Source organism: Nelumbo lutea, chromosome 3 (assembly GCF_056320005.1).
Source record: "Nelumbo lutea isolate HS-2025 chromosome 3, American lotus-T2T, whole genome shotgun sequence".
NCBI classification, from domain to species: Eukaryota; Viridiplantae; Streptophyta; class Magnoliopsida; order Proteales; family Nelumbonaceae; genus Nelumbo; species Nelumbo lutea.
The window spans coordinates 101,499,222-101,523,114 of record NC_142686.1 but is presented as its reverse complement, the minus strand read 5'-3'; the positions used below and the strand labels follow the sequence as shown (position 1 = coordinate 101,523,114).

General features: G+C 39.4%; 1 protein-coding gene across 3 annotated transcripts in view; it reads right to left on the bottom strand.

The window, feature by feature from the left end:
* The window catches only part of LOC148867206 (Transducin/WD40 repeat-like superfamily protein), a 39,717-nt gene that overhangs the window by 6,920 nt on the left and 8,904 nt on the right, over nucleotides 1-23,893 (bottom strand). For all 3 annotated transcript variants that reach the window (XM_088974858.1, XM_088974859.1, XM_088974860.1), the window contains exons 5-7: nucleotides 15,810-15,869; nucleotides 12,853-12,909; nucleotides 12,654-12,696 (exon numbers count right to left, since the gene is read on the bottom strand). In XM_088974858.1, coding sequence (XP_088830984.1) covers nucleotides 12,654-12,696; nucleotides 12,853-12,909; nucleotides 15,810-15,869 — 160 coding nt within the window. The remainder of the gene's footprint in view (nucleotides 1-12,653; nucleotides 12,697-12,852; nucleotides 12,910-15,809; nucleotides 15,870-23,893) is intronic.

Here is a 23,893-nt window from a genome sequence, read left to right as displayed (position 1 = left end):
AGACACTAGCCTTGGAGCATTAGGAAGAGAAGGATTATTTCTAAGAAACAAACCTTGAAGCACTAGGATACAAACCTTGAAAGTTGAAACACTAGGAGAAGCGAGGTTATATTTGATACACTAGGTGACATCTAGGTAGGCGACTAAGCGCTCCCCCTATTGCCTAGGGCTGCCTTGGCTCCTTGAAAACTATGGTTATCACAATACAGTCTCATTGGAACTTCAGCTTGGATTCCAATTTCAAATAACAAGGTCTTCAGCCAAAGTAATTTTGACACAACATAAGCCATAACCCCATATTCCGCTTTGCACTAGATTGAGCTACAACTAATTGCTTTTTACTTCTCAAAGACACAACATTACCTATAGAACCTACCCAATCAGCATCAGTATAAGCCTCAACCTTGAGATACCCATGGTTGGAGTACCACAATCCTTTGCCCAAGCACCTTTTTAAGTAGGCAAGGACCCTATTAATCACCTGCATATGTGAATTGTCAACAGTATTCGAAAATCCGATTTCGAATTCGATATTCGACATAATCGAATCAAATACGGATAATTCGAATATCAAATCGGATTTGAATTCGGATATGACCTGACTCAATTCGATAAATATTCGAATTCGACCGATTATTTAATTCTTATATATAATATATTTATTAATTATCTAAAATAATTAATTAATCGAATCGAATATTCGAATGTTTAATCGGATTCGAATTCGGATATTAATTTTCAATATCCGTCAGATATCGAATCAAATTCAGATATCAGATTTTCTAGTCGGATTCGAATTAGGATGTTGCCTGATCCGATTCGAATTCGATCTATTTACACCCCTATATGTGAAGTTCTAGGTTATGGATATACTGACTCACCACACTCACAAAACAGGATATATCACGTTTGGTCAAGCACAAATCGAGAAGCCAACAAGCAAGTCTCTAATAGGCATCCTTGTCCAGAAGAATGTCTCTATTATCAACATTTAGTTTATGATTGGGGTCAATAGGGGTTTCAATTGGTTTGCACCCCAACTTGCCAACCTCATGAAGGAGGTCAAGTACATACTTTCTCTACGAAATGAAGATCCCCTCCTTTGACCTTGCCACTTCAATTCAAAGAAAGTATCTAAGATTCCTAAGATTTTTTATCTCAAATTCAGTAAGAAGAGACTTTAGTTGGACTATTCCAAAGTTATCATCTCCAATGACAACAATGTCATCAACATATACTGTCATCAAAATCACTAGGCCATTAACTCTTCTTATGAAGAGAGTATTATCTATTTGTGATTAAGTGAACCCAATTTTAAGAACAACCTTACTTAATCTATCAAACCAAGCTCTATGAGACTGCTTGAACCTATAAAGGGGTTTCTTCATACAACAAACCTTCCCTTCACTGTCATGGAAGCTTACTCCTAGGGGGGGGGGGGGGAGGAGGGGAGATCCATGTAGACCTCCTCTTGAAGATCTCCATTGAAGAAGGCATTCTTCACATCTATCTAGTATAGAGGCCATGAATAGTGAGCACCAAGAGACATAATCACTTAAATAGAGTTCATTTTGGCCACAAGTGCAAAGGTCTCCTGATAGTCAAATCCCATATGTTTGGGTGTATCCTTTTTCCACTAACCTAGCTTTTTATCTTTTAATTGAGCCATCCACCCAATGTTTTAACTATATACACCCACTTGCAACCCACTGGAACTTTACCCTTAGGAAGAGGAACAATCTCCTAGGTTTGGTTCTTTATGAGGTCCTCCATCTCGTGGTTCATAGCATCCTTCCACTGAGGGGACTGCACTACATCTGTAACATTACGAAGAATAAAAACAAAGGAAATGACAGAAACATATGCATAGTAGGAAGGTGAAAGGCCATCATAAGAAACATAATTAGTGATGGGATAGGCTGTACATTTCCTTTTTTCCTTTTTAAACTGCAATCAGGAGGTCAAGATCAAATTGTAAGATGTAAGGCTTAATAAAAGTGAGAATAGGAAGCTCAGGTTCAAGGTTGCTTTTAGAATTACCTGGAGTCGGGTGATTAGATTGCTGTGGACAATCGGCCTCACAAGTAACCTTCTTTTTGCGCCTTATGAACCATTGCTTCGAGGACTGTTGTTGAGGAGCAAGGGGAGGAGGAGGAGGAGCAGAAATACCATCGCTGCAAGTGGAAAGAGAAGAAGATGAACCAGAAATTTCCACAAAGGCAAGAACAAGAAGACAAAATGGAGTCCAATCTTCATTGACAATCTCCCCCTAAAGAGAAGGACAAGGTGACTGAAAAAAAAAAAAGGGAGTAGACTCGAGAAATGTAACATCCTTAGACACATACCATCAGCTAGAGTGAGGACCAAAGCACTTGTACCCTTTTGGACTAAAGAATAACTTAGAAAAACACATTTGATAGACTTATGATCAAGTTTAAGGCAAGAGGGACTCAAATCATGAACAAAGCAGCTACAACCAAAGACTCTTAAGAGGAAGACAAAAAATAGGATCATTAGGGAAACAAAGTTGATGAGCAGACAAAAGGTGAAGAGTCCATGAAGGCTATTGATGAGATACACTATTGTTTCAACTGCATCTCCCCATAAACGAGTGGGTGCATGCATCTAGAAAAGTAACCCTCTAGCAACTTCAACTAGATGTCTATTTTTTCTCTGCTACACCATTCTGTTGCGGAGTATGGGAACATGTGCTCTGATGAATTGCTCCTTCAAGGAAGAGTTGTAGATGCTTTTCAAAGTACTCTATTAGTGTCGAGTATGTAGGGGTATTTCTGTCTTTATACTTATGTTGAGGTTGCTGATGTGTAATATTATGTTAGAACTAGTGTCCCTCACTTAAGTAGGGGCACAGGTGTCTTTTCCATTATGTTAGTAATATACAACATATCTGGCCGAATGGGAGAGGTAATTTTTTTCTCTCATTCGAACCAGACTTTTATTCTCTCCTTTCTCTATCTCTTCCTTTCTTCTTTCTTTCTTCTTTCTTCTTCTCTCTTCTTGGCTGTTACCAGACTAACAAAACCCAAGGGCAGGCCGAATCATAATATGGTATCAAAGCACAACTAAGCAATTCGGATCTGCCCAGATTTCTGTTTTCTACACACCCAGTCTAGGGTTTTCTCTTGGTTTCTTTGCCATCGGTTGGAGATAAGAGAAAGGGCTGAAAAGGAGTGGTCGCCCTCTTCCCTTGGAGGTCTCTATGCCTCCAGTTGTGTTGTTCGTGGTCGGTTGTTGTGGTTTCTAAGAAGCCCTCCCCTAATCGATGAAGAGAAGAGGGCTGATTTGTGTGGTGCAGTGAGTGTCTTGTGTGGTTTGATTTTCGGGTGATGAGGTAAGAGATTTCTATGCATTTTTTTTGTTATGAATCAAATAAGAAGTATGTTTCAGATCATATGGTGGGATTTCAGACTATAGTGTGCTAGGGTTTATGCTGTTTTCAGCGTGATTCGAAGGGAGAGTGGTCCTCATATAGTGTGGTGAGATTTCAAGCAGTTGATCAGTGTGTGATGTGGTCTAGTGTGCAGTGTGCCAAATTCAGCAATAACAGAATTCAGCAATGGGAGATAGCAGTGATAGCAAACCTAATATGATAATACCTACTGACTACCTGAATGTTCAAATGACCTCCATTAAACTGAATGGAGAGAATTATGTACCTTGGGCTAAATCTGTAGAAGTTTTTCTGAAGTTAAAGAAGAAAGTGAAACACATAAGGGAGGAAAAATCCTCCACTGATTCTCATGAGTATGATGACTGGGAACAAGAGGATGCACAGATTATCATGTGGTTATGGAACAGTATGGAACCCAAGATTAGTGTAAATTTCATGTTTCTTGACACTGCCAAAGATGTGTGGGACCATGCTAAGAAGTTGTATTCTAGTCAAGGCAATACAACCAAAGTATATCAGCTGTATCAGGAACACTTTAATCTGCAACAGGGCAATCAGAGTCTTGAGGAGTACTATGCTAGTATGAGAAACATTCGTAATGAGTTGAATGCTTATCACCCCCTCACTTCTGATGTCAAAATTTAGCAACAACAGAGAGAACTTGATGTGACTCGTTTTTTGGTGGGGCTAAAATCTGAGTATGAACCAGTGCGGGCTCAGATACTAGGACCTTAGAAGAGGTGTTTGCTCAACTTTGGAGGATTTCCATTGGATTTACTGAGAACTCTAATGTTTCCGATAGATCAGCCTTTGCAGTATCAAGGGGCCGTGGTGTTAGAGGTGGAGCTCGGGGAGCTCAGTCTGGCCGTAGTGGTAGTAGTGGTTCGGTATATGGCCGGAATGGTGGTGGTGGACCTACATATAACAATGGTGGGGGTCGTACTGCAGGTAGAGATTCAGGGGGAGCCCGTGGCAGAGGATGTGGTTTGGGTCCAAGGAGGTGTACTCATTGTGGTATGGATGGACATACCATTAATTATTGCTATGACTTGCAATGGTCCACCCTCAACTTGGGCCAATCATGCCATGACTAGTGACAACAATTTCAGACAGGAGAGTCGTTCAACTGATCAAATGCTTCCTACATCCACAGATGTTCCCGGGAAGGAGATGATGAATATCCCCCGTGATGAGTATGAGAGATTTGTCCTGTCCACATCTCAGCAGAACACGACTACTCTTGCACACTTAGGTATGGCTTGTTTGGCATCCACACCCAATCCCTGGATTATTGACTCTGAAACCTCCGATCACATGACTGGAACTCCATGTGTGTTTTCTTCCCTCTCTCCTTGCTCAACATCACAATCTGTTACCCTTGCTAATGGTTGCACATCCTCCATTTGTGGTGTTGGCAATGTTAACATGACCCCCTTATCTTTATCCACAATTTTGTATGTCCCTAAATTTCCGTTTAACCTTATGTCTGTTAGTAAGTTGACCAAGTCAATGAATTGCTCTATTACTTTTTACCCTTCTTCGTGTGTTTTTCAGGATCTCAAGACAGGGATGAAGATTGGCGGAGGGCATGAAACTGGTGGATTGTATTATCTTGACGGTGGTGGAAGAACATCAATAGCTCTCCAGTCATCTCTCTCTCCTCTCCAGTGGCACTATCAATTTGGTCACCCTTCGCTGAAAGTTTTTAAGTCTTTGGTTCCTTTGTTGAGTCAACTTTTTGTTTTAGATTGTGAGTCATGTCAGTTAGGAAAACATCATCGTGTTCCCTTTAGTCCTGGGGTTGATAACCGTGTGTCGAGTCATTTTTCTTTGATTCATTCAAATGTTTGGGGTCCTTATAAAGTGATGTCATACAATGGATATAGATATTTTGTCATTTTTGTTGATGATTATTCAAGGATGACGTGACTCTATTTAATGAAAGAAATGAGTGAATTGTTTACCATTTTCCAAAACTTTTATGCTGAGATTCGCAACCAATTTGGTGTTCACATTAAAATTTTTCGTTTCGATAACGACCGTGAATATTTCTCTTCATCATTTCAAGAATGCTTGGACCAACATGGCATTATACATCAGACCTCATGTACCTACACCCCACAACAAAATGGGGTGGCTAAGAGAAAGAATCGTCATCTTTTGGAAACAGCTCGATCCCTCATGCATCACATGAATGTTCCCAAACCCTTTTGGAGTGATGTAGTGCTTACTTCTTGCTTCTTGATTAATCAGATGCCCACGTCTATCCTTGATGGCCATTCCCCATTCACTACCCTGTTTCCCACCTTGTCTCCGTTTCCTCTTTCTCCTCGAGTTTTTTGGTGTATCTGCTTCGTCCATAATTTGGGCCCCGAGAAGGACAAGTTAGATGCATGATCCATTAAGTGCATCTTCCTTGGCTTTTCACGGACCCAGAAAGGGTATAAGTGTTATCATCCTAGTTCTCAACGTTCCTTTGTGTGTGTTGATGTTATGTCCTCTTCCTCTTCTAGTTGTGGATTTTGTTCCTCTTGTTCCAGTTGTGACCAAGTCCTTGCCTCCAATGCCACCACCTATTGAACGGCCACCTATCCGTCAAGTGTATACACATCGCCCACATGTACCGGCTGCTCCTCCTCCAACTCCATCAACGTCGACAAATCCGACAATTGTCCCCACACCAGCCCCGAACCTAGTATCTGATCTTGATCTTCCCATTGCCTTGCGGAAAGGTAAACGCACTTGTATCCTTCATCCTATTTCTAATTATGTTTCACTCACTCACCTTTCCACTTCCCATCGCCAGTTTATCTCTTTGTTATCCTTTGTTGTTGTCCCTAAGAATGTCCAGGAAGCCCTTGCCTCTCCAGGATGGCGTCGTGCAATGGAAGAAGAACTCTCAACTCTAACTCATAATCATACTTGGGACCTCACCACTCTTCCTCATGGGAAGAAGGCCGTCGGTTGTAAGTGGGTTTATACTGTTAAGTATTTACCTAATGGTAGTACGGAGCGACTGAAAACTAGATTGGTTGCAAAAGGGTACTCCCAAACCTATGGTATTGACTACACAGAGACCTCCTCCCCAGTTGCTAAGATAGGTTTGGTTCGTGTTGTGACCTCTCTTGCTGCTATGTATGATTGGCCCCTCTATCAGCTTGATATCAAGAATGCTTTCTTGCATGGTGATTTGCTCGAGGAGGTCTATATGGAGCAACCACCGGGGTTTGTTGCTCAAGGGGAGGATGGTAAGGTATGTAGACTAAAGAAGGCTACTTATGGGCTTAAACAATCTCTTCGAGCATGGTTTGGTAGGTTCAGTAAGGTGCAAAGAAGTTTGGTATGAAGCAGTGCCAAGTTGATCATTCAGTCTTCAATCATGACTCTAAGGCAGGAAAAATCCTATTGGTGGTGTATGTAGATGACATTGTTATTACCGGGAATGATAAAATGGGCATTAACAGGTTGAAGACTTTTTTGTAGGAACATTTTCAAACAAAGGACCTTAGTAAATTGAAATATTTCTTGGGGATAAAAGTAGCAAGGTCTAAGCATGGTATTAATTTGTGTCAGAGGAAATATGTGCTTGATTTGTTGGAGGAAACAAGTTTGTTAGGTGCTAAACTAGCTGAAACACCTATGGAAACAAATACTAAGCTGAGCAATGATATGGTGAAGTGTTTGAAGACCCTGGAAGGTACCGGCGACTTGTAGGTAAACTGAACTACCTAACCATTACTCGGCCAGATATTTCATTTGTGGTTAGTGTGGTAAGTCAATTCATGCAGAAACCTTTGGTTCCTCATTGGGATGTGGTTCTAAGAATTGAGGTATTTAAAAGGAGCTCTTGGTCGTGGTTTGATATACCAAAGTGGTGGAAAACTTGAAATAAAAGGATATACTGATGCTGATTGGGCCGGTTCTATGTCTGATGAGAGATCTACCACAGGCTATTGCACTTTTCTTGGGGGTAATCTGGTGACATGGAAAAGTATGAAGCAGACAGTTGTGGCGAGAAGCAGTGCAGAGGCAAAATATAGAGCTATGACACATACTACTTGTGAATTAGTGTGGCTAAGGAACCTTCTACAGGAGATAGGATACAATGTTAACACTCCAATGAAACTCTACTGTGACAATCAGGCTGCAATTCATATTTCTTCTAATCTGGTGTTTCATGAGATAACCAAGCACATAGAGGTTGAATGTCACTTTGTGAGGAAGAAGGTGCTGAGTGGAGTGATAGACACTGCATATGTTAACACAGGGAACTAGTGGGCAAACTTATTTACTAAAGGGTTGAGTCGGGGAAGAGTGGACTACATATGTAACAAGCTGGGATTATATGATATATACTCGCCAGTTTGAGGGGGAGTGATAGTGTTGAGTATGTAGGGGTATTTTTGTCTTTATACTTATGTTGAGGTTGCTGATGTGTAATATTACGTTAGAACTAGTGTCCTTCACTTAAGTAGGGGCACATGTGTCTTTTCCATTATGTTAGTAATATAAAACATACCTGGCCAAATGGAAGAGGTAATTTTTTTTCTCGTTCGAACCAGACTTTTCTTCTCTCCTTTTCTCCTCCTTTCTCTCTCTCTTTCTTTCTTCTTTCTTTCTTCTTTCTTCTTCTCTCTTCTTGGCTGTTATCAGACTAACAAAACTCCGAATCATAATATACTCCTTAGCATTATCAAATCTTATTATCTTGATCTTCTTCTCAAATTTAATTTTCACCATTTTGAAGAAGTTATGAACAATGGAGGAAACTCCATCCCTACTCTTCATCAGATAAAGCCAGGTGTATCAAGAGTAATCAGCAATGAACAGGATAAAGTATTTATAGCCACCCATACAAGGAATAGAATATGGGCCCCAAACATCAATATGTATCAAATTAAAAGCAACATCACTTTTTCTATTACTCACAAAATATGTAGTTCTACACTGCTCTAAGAGATGACAAACTTCACATTCCAGACTCAAGTTGGACACATACTGACATAAGTTTGGAAACAAAAACTTAATAGATTTAAAAGGCACATGACCAAGATGGAAATGCCACAACTTCAAAGGACTTAGATTTTCACTTTGACATGATTCAAATTGGCATAGTAATCTTTGCTCAAGGGCATGATCAAAAAGGTAAACTCCATCAGCTTCCTGTCCAATTTCAATCGTCCTCCAGTGCTCAGGTCTTAAAAAACACAATGTGAAGGAAAAATGTCATTGAACAATTATGGGATTTGGTAAAAGAACTAACAAATAAAAGATTTTTGTGCAACTGAGGAACATGAAGGACAAAGCTTAGGGAATCATTATGAGTGAGCTTTACTTCACCCAAACCTGAGATTGGAGATTGAGATCCATCAATTACAGTGACCTTACCTTTCCATGGAGCTAGTTTATAAGAGGTGAAGTGGGAAGGCATACCAATCATGTGAACACTAGCTCCAGAGTCCACAATCCAAGAGCTGGGAGAAGAAGATTGACAAGCAAGTGTCGTACCTGATTTAGAAAAAGCATTGGAAGGATAACTAGAACAAGCTGAGGTGAAGGACCCAAATTTCGCAAGCTGAGTCAATAGGCTACTAAGCTTCTCCATCACAACAAAGGAATCATGCAAAGGAGCTTGAACACTAGGAGATGGACAATGAACTCCCACAGTAGCAAAATGTGCATTTCCTTTTTTTGTTGTCTTAAACTTCTGAGGCTTCATATGTGGATTCAGCTTCCAACACCAGTCCTTAGTGTGTTTGGGCTTCTTGTAGTATTCATACACCACCTCACCAATTTTGGTGCTGACTGAAATGGTTGGGACACAATCACCCCCATACAACCGTAGGGATGTGATGTATGTAGAAGAATTTATAAGGCCTTCCGTTGCTTTATGAATACAAACTTGGAATTAGTGACAGGCTAAAACTTTGTATGGATCCTTGGTGTGAAGATAAACCTCTATGTGAGTTGTTTTCAAAACTCTACATGTTGGCTTGCAATTGGCAACAGGACTGTTTTGGTGTATGTGGTGGAAGAAGGTTCTGTTGGTTGTGGCCCTGAATTCAGGATAAATTTTAACGACTGGAAACTATCCCAGGTATCAGAATCATTGGTTCTGCTTCAATCTCATTCAGTTAATATTCATACTCAAGATTCCATATGCTGGAAATGGTCTAAATCTGGTCTGTTCTCTGTTACGTCTTGTTATCATGGTCTGGATACAGCAGTTAGCTCTGAGTTTCTAGTAAAGCCATATGGAGGTCTGCTGCCCACTCAAAGGTGAAGTTCTTATTTGGGTTGTCTTGGGAGAAATGTCTGACCAAACAAACGTTAATAAGAAAAGGGGTTAATCTGCTGGACTCCTTCTGCCCCTTATGTGGGGAGGAGGAGGAGGAGGAAGTCTTTCAATCATTTTTTTTTCTGCATTGTAGTTTCACTTATAAGATATGGGCATACTTCTATAAGGCTATATTGTATCAGGGATGCATGCCTTGTGATATCCAGGCTCCGTTACAAGGGTGGAAGGTTGCTGGAATGGGAAAGAAAGGAAGTTATTTTTGGGCTGCAATTCCATTGGCAGTCATGTGGATGGTGTGGCTGGAAAGGAACTCAAGGGTTTTTTAGCAGAAGAGCAATCCCGTGGAGAGAGTGGATGGCACAGTTGAAGCTTTAAGACAATGGCTGTTAGCGTCAGATTATTTCAAGGAGAATGAATTTTCATCTTCTTTTTGGCTGTAATTTATATATTTTTTGAGGATTCTTGAATATTTGTGGAGTTCTACAGAATCTCATTCTCATGTACAGTCACCTTTATTTGGCTATATTTATTAACACTCTGTCTATTTACACTTAGCTTGGGTTTGAAGAACATATAAGCCGGATGATCAACTATTGAAGTTTGCATCAAGGCAACCCTTCTACTCTCTTCCTGTACCAAGGAGTATGCAGTGGTAAGGGAAATAATATTTGCACTCAAAATGTGTAGTCAAATAAAATCATACTCAGCATTCAAGCTGACTAATAAATCAAGTACTCCATTCTTCTCAACATATTTTCGGTATTGTTCACCATGCTCAGGATTCTTCCATTCCAAGGCCTCCAGATGGTCCATTTCTTCCCAGAGAGATTGTAAGGAATAGAAGTACATAGCCACACTCCTCTCCCCCAACGCATATTGCAGGCTTCCCTTCAAAGTTGGTAAACTCGGGCTGTATTCCTAACATTGGAGTATGTGGCAGTAACATGATCCCAAATGTCCTTAGCAGTAGAGAGAAACATGTAATTGGGAGCAATATGGGGCTGCATTGAATAAACCAACCATGACATAACCAATGAATTTTTCTATTCCCACTTGAGAAATTTAGGGTCATCAGATTTCAGTTTCACCTCCTTGCCCGTAATGAATCCCAGCTTACCCCGTCCTCCAATGGTAAGCTTGGCAATATTGAGACCACTCTAGGAAGTTGATTCCATCAAGTTTTACAGTGGTTATCATACCACTAGAAGCATTGACATTTCCTGGGAGCATTATGGAAACAGTCTATACCTCCTTAGGCAATTCCAGTTTTGGACTAGCAACTTGACAACCCTACTGCACTCCAACAATCAACCAGCACACAATAGACCCACTAAAATAGATCAACACTCGTTTTGGAGCCAAGAGGAGGCCAAAAACAATTAGCGCAATATAGGAGGAGAATAAAATCTCCCAAAAATTAACTAGGGTTCAAAAAATTGTGGAACCACTTCCCACATCTCCATAAAGGTAAAACAACCTGAGGTAGTAAGTCTCAAGCAAGAAACAACTCCAAATAGGAAGAAAAAAAAATACCAAACATCGAAACTGTATTTTTCTACAATTTTCAAGGGTCGCCGCTAGTACCTGCACAGATTGCTGATGTCATCCAGTGGCGGTCTGACACTAACAGGTCTTCATGGGTTCAAAGATCAACAAAGAAAGGATTTTCTTATATCCCAACCTGCTCTGATACCAAGTTGGAATGAGAGTATAGGAAGAAGAAGAGAGAAGAGAGAAGGAAGAGGAAAACGGAGAAGAGAAGAGATTTGTGAGAAACAAGGTGTGTTCTTGTTCACACCCAAAACAAAACTCCTTTTACTTAGCAAGAGAAAAGTTACATTTATGCCCTTGAATGGGTGCCCAAATACAAATACAGTGAAAGACATAAATACCCCTACCCACAATGCATAATCTCAACACCAAAAGAAAGATATGAGTAGGGATTCACTATTCCCCATATTGGCATTCAGTATTTTCAAAGAGAAAAGAAACAATAGCAACCATGTGGACTTGCTAAGTATTATGAAGCTACTGAAGATATAATCTTGGTTCTTCAAGGTAATGAACTGAATTCCACTAGGATACAAATCTCTCCAAAACAAAGCTTCTTAGAAGCATTTAATATGGTCATATCCATAAACTAGGGAATAGACATATGAGATCCTCCTTCCTCTTCTTCCTCCTCCCCTCCCCCTCCTCCTTCCTCCTCATCCCCCTCCTCTTAAGGAGGCTTATGCTTCCTTGTGTTCAGGAGGCTTACACCTCTTACATTCTAAACTACATCTCACGCCTCCAGGTAGTGGAACACCTGGTGTCACACCTCCCTGTGCCTACCCCCTAAAAGTGGTCAAAACTCCAAAACCCCTGTTTTTAGAGTATGGGAGCCTGTCAATATGATACATACACCTGATATAGGGCATATCATATCGAAATTTTGAACCTTGGGTTTTGGATTTTTTTTATAAGTTTTGGATCTTCATTCTTCAAAGCATCTTACCAAACTTTTGCATACAAGATATCAAAAAAAAAAAAGGTCATATTTGCATATAGGCCCATTCATGGGCCAGGCTTTGCCACTTATTAACAAAAATTGTACAGGCCCCAAGCCCAAAGCCTGGCCCAAGATACAATTGTACACCTAAGTTCGAACATAAAAAAAAAATACACAAAATAAAAAAGACTACATAATAATACAAGTTATTACCTAATACCTATTATATAATATTATCAGGCTGGGCTTATTTAAAAAGTCCAAGCCCGACCTGAAAAACAATCGGGCCTAATACTTACATCTCAAGCCCGAGCCCATGGGCCTCAAAACGGGCCGGGCCGGGCTGGGCTGGGCAAGCCCCCTGGGCTACCCGGCCCATGAACAAGTCTATTTGCAAATTTAGCTATGAAAATGTAGAAACGTGAAAGAATATAGTTATATTAATAATATACCTTCCCAAGGTCTCCATGGAAGAAATTGCACACTGCTACAAATCTATAAGAAAATAGTGCTAAGGATACAAGGTTCACCCAGTTTTAAAATCTCCTAGGAGTCTAGAAGACATGAACCATTTAACTAATAATCTCAAAGTGCATGACAAGAACCAAAAGAAGTTCATATGAGACTTGAAAAAATAATGATAAAGGATACACTCATGTGGGCAGCTCTTAATGTCTTATAAAGGCACTGCTGGCGAATGTCAATGATCTGCCAAAGAGACCAAAGTTTAGCATTTCAATAACAGAACAATAATAGGTTTACCAAAAAAACTTTAGATACTAGTAATGGATGTTTTACAGATCAAATAAACTTAGATACTAGTGCTATAATGATAAGAGTGTGTACAGTTATGTAAACTATTCAAGCAATTCTATCAATATGATAGATGACAGTCACAGAAGCATGGAAGTATACTAACTCTTGGTCCTACAAGGTACACCACACCAAATAAGAAAGAAACTGATATAAACACTTAGGAACCTTATGGTTTTAAGTATATGGTCTGATTTATTCATTTGCACACACAATTAGTTATTTGTTTTTTTTTTCTAATATTGGGAACTTGAATTTTCTAAAGATGCAAATTCTCATTCAAAGAAGGACAAATAATCACACACTAGTTAATGTTAGAAAGCTTATAAATAGGGAATAATCAAGGTTTTCAGTAAAATAAATTAAAACCTTTCAATGAGCTGGCATTGATCATTGACAGGACAACTGCTAACAGAAATCACTGGGTTAACTTCAACATCGTTAGTTGGTCTCCATGGAAAATGTTGTGCACAAAATCTTCAGCGTTAGTTCCTCAAATATTAGTAACATGAATTAAGTTTAGGGCTCTGTCCTGCAGCAACAAATGGGGTTTTTAAGTGCTATTTTTTATGGAAATACTTCCTTACTAGTATCAATTTCCATATATGAGAAAACACAAGAAAATAGCAAAAAGGTTTATTAAAAAATGATGGAACAGTATACCACATTATGCCCAAAACAAATCAAGATGATTGATGAACAAAACTAAGATGCAATTGTAAAATTGCAATATGTCATTTATGAAGCAATGAAGATATGATTTTATCACCGTTCTCATGCACTAAGATGAGACTAGGTGATAAAAGAGTGCCTCACCGTCTAGGCCTGGCCTGGTAAGGATTATTTACATATAAACATATGGTTAATTTCATTTATTTCCCCAGTTTTTTATGAGCTAGCTTATTTCCTTAGTGAAGTAGCAACCAGCTAACAATGATAATGATCTAATCATCTAACATGAAAGAAACAAAAGGAAAAGAAATAACAAAATAGAAAAAAAAAGGAACTATAGCTGTTTGTGATAAATCACAGAATAAAGAAAAGGAAAAAACAAAAGGATGAAGCCTCTAATGTGATAAAGATATGCAGGGGAGGGAGTATGTGTGGATATAATTGCAAAGTTAAAAAATGAAGCAGTGCAGCCAATATTCTAATCACGGTTAGAAAGGCAATGAGGTGTCATTACCATGGTTTAAAATGTTCATATATTCCCTACTATTTCAACAACATATTTACATTTCCATGGACACCAACACGAAATATGACTGGAATTGACATATTCCTTAGTGAAAATTATCAGTGCTATGTGGAGTACAAGAGAAGCATTATAACATGTGTAGTAGCAGTATTATAGCCCACCTAATGGACTTGATTACCACTTTAAGCCAGCTCAAAATTCTTATCAAACATTAAATTAAATCTTAGTTTTCATTTCTGTAATAAATTATTCGGTTGATCTATTAGAATCATTTGCACTTTCTATGAGTTCAAATTTTGTCTGAGCTCACTCTATCATGCAGTTTTGACTCTTAAAGTTTATAAGACAACTTTGTAGAACATTATTTTGTCTAATAACCTTAGTTTCCTAGCATTGTTTGATGGTTTGGAACAAGATAATAATTTGAAAGGATGTACTTATGCTTATTTTATCATTTTATAAAATATTATTCTATATTTTAATATATCTCACAATGTTTTCACCATGTGTATAATGTTTATAATATATACATCTTACATCTCCAACATGTTTGGAAGACCGATATTTCCACTGACACTGACATTTTAAACCTTAATCATTACAAAGTGGGGGGAAAAGAATAAATGAAAAGGGTCAAAACACATAAAAATAGGCCTAACCCTGAAGTTTTGAAAAAAAAAAACTAAAAAGTAAAAAACGTAAGGTTCAAAGTATCAATACACCCCTTCTGCTGTATTGGGGTGTATCAATATTTTTAACCTTGGTAGGAATTAAAGAGTACATGAGCAGTAGCAGGATGGTCATCCTTGATTACCCATCCATTGTAACAATATTAAGTACAACTCCCCCAGTCCCCAATATATTGAATTCCTTGTGACCCCCTGTTTTGCCAACCCATGCCAGACCATTTGCAGTCCTTGGTATCCACTGTATTGTTAATCCCAAATCCTTAAAATTTCTTTTTCTCTGGTTTCATATCTGTGTTTCCATGGTCCCTCTTCATTTCATGCCAGCCAACCTATTATAGCCTTCAAATCCCCTTCAATTATTAAATTGCTGAACCTCAAAACCCATCAATGTCATGGCTTACCCAAAACCCATTTATCACTTCCACTCATGGAACAGGTAAAATATTTGCACTATATAAAAAAATCCCTTCCTAATCCTGATTTAGCTAGAGAGTCAGACACTTCGTTTAATTTTCTTGGGATCCATCTAAATCTGCAATTTAAGGGCGTTGAAATATAATTGATTTCATGGAAAAAGTGAGCCAACCTCCAAGGCTCAGTCCCTTTCTTGTTAACCTAGCCAATCACATTCATGGAATCTCCTACTAGAAGAAACTCAGTCCCTTTGTTGTATAATGCTCCATTTCACGTACTACCCTTATGCCTTGTTTATATAAATTTGATATGGTGTAGCTTCAATGCACCCAGTGTTGACAGGACTTGGATCAGGTGTTGACTTTATTAATTCAAGAAGGAAAAACAAAACAAAAATAGAATGGGGTAAAAAGCTAAAGTGACCAAAAAATTCCCTCATTAATTGATTAAAACCTGCTAACCATAAAAAATGGAAGAAGAAAAATAACCAATACCTTTACATCACCACAATCATCTGCAGCAGCAAGAAAGGATGCCTTGGAGCTGCAGGCAATCTGCAAACATGAAACAGGAAACTTCATTTTCATAAAGGTTTAGCTTGCAAAAATATTATTCCACAAATGAAATTAGTATACTAGAATCTATATATGGTCATTATTTTACATGCTAGAGAAGATGGAAAACAAGCTTCAGAACCTAGTGGATAACTATCTTGCTATTGCATGATAGAAGATTTCTTTCACAATAGCTTACCAGGGCATGCCATTGTAGTCAAGGAATCATCCTGGTGAAAATGCATTTTCAGTGTTCCTAGATGAGGCATCACTTTAATAAATTTCTAAAGTTAAAACCTTATATTAGCTATAGATCAAATTCTGTCGTGTTCTTCCTTTTTTCTGACAAAACCACACCATTAAAACTCCTCCAAGCTCTAGCCTCTAGCAACTCGAGAAGAACCCCTCCAGCCCCACTCAAAAAGCTTAGACGCTATGTTTGGTGAAAAACCCGGAAATCCCAAATACGCTTTCATTTAGCCAAGAAATTTACTTTTCTGTAAAGCTGGCTTGAGTAGCTACTACAAAGCGGCTCAGTGAAAGTAGATCAATCAAAGCTGAAGCCCTCTCAAATAGGTCCTCAGTAAACATATACCTACATCAATCATTCAGTCCTATAAGGAAGAATCCAGATATTGACTGTTGACAAGAGCTTGTCTTCCAGTTTAGATAACCCTCTGCTTTTACCTTCAAGGAGGTTTTTTTCCTCTCTTTCAATGCAGGTTTATAGCTCTACTTATGTTGGACTTCAATTTAGCGTATTTAATTATGTAAAGAACTATTATACACCAAAGTGTAAAGATTCACCTCCAGATTTATTTGTTTTGATAAACATGCATTAATTATTTCATATATGCAATATCAAATAATTCTTTTCTTTTTTATCAGTAACTAATTGAAGGAATTAAATTACTCTTTTGTAATTGCAAGTGTAATGTATTGCATTGCATTATATGCAAAATGATGCTTTCGTAATTGTTATATTACACAAAACAGGGGTATTTTGGTCATTTGGGTTTATCTATTTGAGAGTGAAAGGTCTGTTTTATTTAAGTTTAAGTTATGTGTCCCATCACTTATGAGGGACAATATGGTCTTTCTTGTAACTATGTTATTGAAGATAAATACAAGTGGGTCGACTAGAGAGAGGACTGATTTTCCTCTATTGGCCGAACCCTTCTTCTTCTCCTCTTCTTCGTCTTCTTCTTCTCCTTCTTCTCTACTGTAACCTAGGACTAAATAAGGTTTTCACATGGTATCAGAGCGCGTGTAACAAGTTCAGATCTGCACGTCTTGCTCTTTTATTCTGGTTTACCCAGTTTTTTTTATCGCCCTCCTCTCTAGGGTTTTGCAGATTCTCAAGAACCACTGGGAGATTAAGGGAAAGGTTGAAAAGGAGTGGTCGTTTTTCTCTGTAGGAGGCCTTCATGCCTCCGGTTTGTGGTGCAGTGGATGTTTGTGGTGATTGGTAGGAAGCTCTCTATTCGATGGTATGAAGATAGCAGGTTCGGGCGAACAGTGTTCAGTTGAGTACAAGTTGGTTCTGCAGAGTGCAGTATAAGTGTTTGGTTTAATGACTGAGTGATTTTAGCCCTTGTATTTGGTGTGTGAATGGTTCTGCAGTGTGCAGTATAGGTGTTTCATTTTATGACTGAGTGATTTCAGCTCTTGTATTTGGTGTGTGAGTGGTTCTGCAGTGTGCAATACAGGTGTTTGATTTAATGACTGAGTGATTTCAGCTTTTGTATTTGATGTGTAATTTGTATTTGAAGAAGGTGGTGCTGAAAGTGAGATAAGTTTTGTGAAAGTGCGTGAGGTTGTGCTTAATATTTGAAGGTGAATACTCTACATATAGCAGTGATTTCTTTGTGAGGTAAGGTGAATTAGTTAAGATGGCATCGATTGGAGATGGGAATGACAATAAAACAGGCATTATGATTTCTCCAGATTACCTAAATGTTCAAATGACATCTATTAAGTTGAATGGTGAGAATTATGTGCCGTGGGCAAAATCTGTGGAGGTGTTTTTAAAAGCTAAGAAAAAAGTAAAACATGTGAGAGAGGAGAAACCCTCCTCTAATTCTCTAGGGTTTAGTGACTAGGAACAAGAAGATGCACAAATAATGACATGGTTGTGGAATAGCATGGAACCAAAAGTTAGCGTGAACTTTATGTTCCTAGATACAGCTAAAGAAATCTGGGATCATGCTAAGAAACAGTATTCCAGGCAACACAATACACTTAGGGTGTATCAGTTGTACCAAGAGTACTTTAATCTGAAGCAAGGCAATCAAAGCTTGGAGGAATACTATGCAAGTCTGAGGAATATCCGAAATGAGCTCAATGTGTATCATCCTCTGACACAGGATGTTCAAATTCAGCAACAACAGTGTGAGCAACTTGACGTGACAAGGTTTTTGGTGGGTTTGAAGGCTGAATATGAGCCTGTCCGAGCACAAATACTGGGGGGGTCTGTTCTTCCCTCACTTGAAGAAGTTTTTACCCGTCTTTGGAGGACATCTATTGAGTCTATAGAGCAATCTTCTCTCATAGACAGATCTGGTTTTGTGGTGATTAGAGGGGGAGGCCGTGGAAATAGAGGTGGTGGTGGTGGTCATGGACTTCCAGGTAACCATGGTGGTCCCATGTTTAACTGTGCTTGTGGCCGGAGTGGAGGTCGGGACTCAAAGGGAGGTCGTGGTAAAGGAAGAAGTAATGCCCCTAGGAAGTGTACATACTGTGGATTAGAGGGGCACACGGTTAATTTCTGCTATGATTTACATGGTCCACCCCAACACTTGGGCTAACCATGCTGTGACTAAGGGTAGTGGTACAGCTACTGAAAGTCAGCAAACTGACCCGATCCCCTCCACATTTACTGGTGTTTCTAGGAAGGAGATGGTGAGTGTACCCCATGCAATATATGAGTAGTTACTCCAGACATCTTCTCAACAGAACACAGCTACCCTTGCCCATTCAGGTATGGCTTGCTTGGCTTCCAAGCCTTCACACTGGATCATTGACTCCGAAGCCTCGGACAATATGTCTGGGACTCCTAATGTATTTTCTTCTCTTTCTCGGTCCTCCACATCTCAAACACTTACTCTTGCTAATGGTTCTACATCTCCCATCTATGGTGTTGGTGATGTTGATCTCTCCTCCTTGTCTTTATCATCTGTTTTGTATGTCCCCAAGTTCCCCTTTAACCTTATGTTTGTTGGTAGATTAACTAAGTCACTTAATTGTTCCATAACCTTTTATCCCTCTTCTTGATGGTGGTGGTCCTCCAATAGCTTTTCAGTCGTCTCTTACTCCTCTTCAATGGCACCACAGACTTGGTCATCCTTCTCTCAAGGCTCTGAAGTTGTTGTTTCCTTCCTTGAGTCATCTTTCATCTTTGGATTGTGAGTCATGTCAGCTTGGGAAACATCATAGAGTCTCTTTTAGTCCAAGAGTTGATGGTCGTGTCTTGAGTCCTTTTTCTTTAGTTCATTCTGATGTATGGGGTCCGATCAAAGTGATCTCATACAATGGCTATAAGTATTTTGTAATTTTTGTTGATGACTTTTCAAGGATGATGTGGATTTATCTTATGAAAGATCACAGTGAATTGTTCTCTATTTTTCAAAAATTTTATGCTGAAATGCGTACCCAATTTGGTGTGCATATTAAAATTCTTCACTCCGATAATGCCAAAGAGTACACTTCAATACCATTTCAACAATACTTAGAGCACCATGGGATAATTCATCAAACTTCTTGTGCCTACACCCCACAACAGAACAGTGTAGCTGAACGGAAAAAATGACATCTCCTTGAAACTGCTCGGTCTTTGATGCTTAATATGAATGTCCCAAAGCATTTTTGGAGTGATGTTGTCCTCACATCCTGTTTTCTCATCAATCGGATGCCCATATCCATCCTTGGAAGTCAATCCCCCTTCTCAGTGTTGTTTCCCACCTTGTCTCCGTTTCCTCTCACCCCAAGAGTCTTTTGATGTGTTTGTTTTGTTCAAAACTTGGGGCCTGGTTTAGACAAGTTAGATGCACGAGCTACTATGTATCTTCCTTGGCTACTCGAGGACTCAGAAAGGGTATAAGTGCTATAACCCTAACTTCCATAAGTCATTTGTGTGCTCCAATGTCACCTTCTTTGAATCGGCTCCTTTTCCTCGGATACTGTAGTTTCTTCTCCTTCCCCCGTAGTTCCTCTTCCCGTCCCTGTTGCGGATCCCCTTCCCGTGGTTCCCATTCCAGTTGCAGATTCACCTCCCGTGCCAATTACTATTGAGAGGCCACCAATCAGACAAGTGTATACTCACAGAAGAGCACCAGCCCCTCCTCCAATTCAGCCCTCATCGACAGATCCTGTCATTGTTTCTTCTCCCTTGGACCTTGATCTTCCTATTGCCTTGCGGAAAGGTAAATGCACTTGTACTTCTCATCCTATTTCACACTATGTTTCAGATGCTCACCTTTCTGCTTCTCATCGCAACTTTATATCATTGCTATCATCTGTTTCAATTCCCAAGACTGTCCATGAAGCCCTTACCTCCCCAGGGTGGCGACAAGCCATGGAAGAGGAACTCTCTGCTCTACAACACAATCACACGTGGGAACTCACTGCTCTTCCTCCTGGTAAGCATGTTGTTGGGTGTAAGTGGATCTACACAGTGAAGTATCTTCCAGATGGCAGTATGGAGCGATTGAAGGCCAGGTTAGTGGCCAAGGGCTATTCTCAGCTATATGGTGTGGACTATATGGAGACATTTTCTCCTGTGGCTAAAATTGGTTCAGTTCGGGTGTTGATTTCATTAGCTGCTATGTATGATTGGCCTCTTGTGCAACTTGAGGAAGTGTATATGGAGCAACCACTAGGGTTTGTTGCTCAGGGGGAGGATGATAGGGTTTGTAGAATCAAAAAGGCAATTTATGGATTGAAACAATCTCCACGTGCATGGTTTGGCAGGTTCAGTGAAGTAGTAAAAGACTTTGGGATGAAACTGTGTCAGGTAGACCATTCTATGTTCAGCCATGACCCAAAAGATGGGAAAATCTTGCTAGTGGTGTATGTGGATGATATTGTCATAACTGGGAGTGATAGTAATCAGATTGAAACTGTGTCAGGTAGACCATTCTGTGTTCAGCCATGACCCAAAAGATGGGAAAATCTTGCTAGTGGTGTATGTGGATGATATTGTCATAACTGGGAGTGATAGTAATCAGATTGACAGGTTGAAGAAATTCCTATAGGACCACTTCAATACAAAAGATTTGGGTAAGCTACTTCCTGGGAATAGAAGTTGCAAGGTCAAGGCATGGAATTAACTTATGTCAAAGAAAATATGTTCTTGAATTACTTGAAGAAACAGGATTATAAGGTGCTAAACCAGCAGAGACTCCTATGGAACTTAATATCAAGTTGAGTGTTGATGCAGGTAAAGAGTTTGATGATCCTGGAAGATATAGAAGGTTGGTGGGAAAGTTGAATTATCTGACTATTACCCGACTAGATATATCATTTGTTGTGAGTATGGTGAGTCAGTTTATGCAACATCCTCGGATTCCTCATTGGGAAGTAGATCTAAGGATTGTTAGGTACCTGAAGGGTGCTCCAAGTCGTGGTTTGCTATACCAAAGTGGAGGGATTCTTGAAATAGTAGGGAATACAGATGCTGATTGGGCTGGTTCTATATCAGATAGGAGATCAACTACAGGGTATTGTACCTTCTTTGGTGGCAATCTTGTAACTTGGAAGAGCAAGAAACAAACAGTGGTGGCAAAGAGTAGTGCAGAAGCTGAGTACAGAGCTATGGCTCATACCACATGTGAACTAGTATGGTTGAAGAACTTGCTACAAGAGATGGGGTTCTCGGTTGACCAACCCATGAGACTATACTGTGATAACCAAGCTGCTGTTCACATCTCTTCCAACCCAGTCTTCCATGAGAGAACCAAGCATATTGAGGTCGATTGTCACTTTGTGAGAGAGAAAGTGATAAGTGGAGTGATAACCACATCTCATGTGAGCTCAGTAAATCAGTGGGCAGATCTCTTTACAAAGGGATTGTCTTGGGGCAGAGTAGATTATATTTGTGACAAATTGGGACTATATGACATATACTCTCCAGCTTGAGGGGGAGTGATAGAGTACACAAAACAGGGGTATTTTGGTCATTTGGGTTTATCTATTTGAGAGTGAAAGGTCTGTTTTATTTAAGTTTAAGTTATGTGTCCCATCACTTATGAGGGACAATATGGTCTTTCTTGTAACTATGTTATTGGAGATAAATACAAGTGGGTCGACTAGGGAGAGGACTGATTTTCCTCTACCAGCCAAACCCTTCTTCTTCTTCTCCTCTTCTTCTTCTTCTTCTTCTTCTTCTCCTTCTTCTCTACTGTAACCTAGGACTAAATAAGGTTTCACACTGATCATAACAGAAAATTGGGGACGCATCTTTCAAATTCAGCCTATAAAGATGCCCAATGAAATATTAAGCACTCTATCTTTCCTATCACCTGTCAAGTATTACAAAGCATCCCATCAAAGATCAGAAATTCTACAGAAAAATATCTAAGAATTCTTTTCTCTCCATATGCACTAACAGACTGCAAGGTAAGGTAAACTCCAAAGGATATTAACATTTTTTACTAAACCCTTGACTGTCCAAGCATCCACCAAGTACCTGGAATACCCCATTATCTAACAAACAGATTTAAACCATGATACCAAATCTGTATTGAAAATTTGAAGTGCATCAAGAGATGGGGGCGGATTCTGGGCTGCATCACAAAGCACAACACAGACATTTCTAACATCTTCACCCTGATAATATGGAATGGTTGTTCATTAGTATCTCATTAAATTATGATGCCCACATTAAAAACAAATTTTGGTAGGAAGATGTCCTCCATCTCCATTGGAAAGGCTCCCTGACTTCTAGAAGGGCTGGATAAATTGACTTAACAGAGAACACTCCATTAAGATCTGGGTCCCATTAAAGTAAGGTAAATCGAATTAATAGTATATCAAAATAACAGGGGTCTCATTTTATAAATGAAGTAAATAAAACAAGTACAATCAAGGAGGATCGACAAGAAACAAAAAAAAGACCTTAGGCCGCCAAAACAGCTTCATCATATGCCCAGTATCCAAGGAAGCAAAAACTAGTCAGCAATTTTGGAACCCAAGTGCAAGCACTCCTTGTAACCCTAATCCTAGATAAAAAGTCAGTTAATTCATTTACCAATCTGCCAATCCAGCTGAATGAGACGTTCCTATGGGTTGCCAATTATCTAGCCTCTGGTACAATAATGAAACACCGACTAACCTTCCCATCTACCTCTCATCCAGCCAATGACCACCTGTGTAAAGTCATCCTCTTCCTCCATTTTGGAAAATCTAAGTGTACACCAGTTGAAAGACCTTTAGGAAAAAAAAAAAAAAAAGAAAAGATGTTCCTATGAGTATTTAGAGTTAATGGGGGATGGCTCCTATATGTTTCTTCTGGACCAGTGGGAAATGGTGATTATGTCAGGTTTCCCAAAGTGCACCCATCAATTTTGGTGGATCCATGAACAGGGGAGAACAAATCTGTATTGGCATGTCCATGGACATAGTAGATGCTGCAACCTGAGTGGAACCTCTGACAATAACATCATTGTTGAAGTCCCTAAACTCCTCTCTTAGTCTCTGGTGCACAACCAAGGAGCTACCCTGAAAGTGATAAGACCAATGAGAATCTCTGGCTCTTGTCAAGTAGACCTGTTCACGAGCCGGGCAGGGCCAGGTTTGGGCCAGGATCTGTCTCTATATTAACAGAACACATTCAAGCCCAAGCCCAATCCCAGCTAAAAAAATTGGGAAAATTTTTTTTTCTTCTTTTACTCAATAAAAACCTGATTTACTTTTTATTAAAAGACTTCAAAACCCAAAAATAATGAAAGATCTAACTATAGCTTGAAAATAGAGAAGAGAAACAAAGAAAAGAACATATTATATATTTTTGTTATATAAAATATATT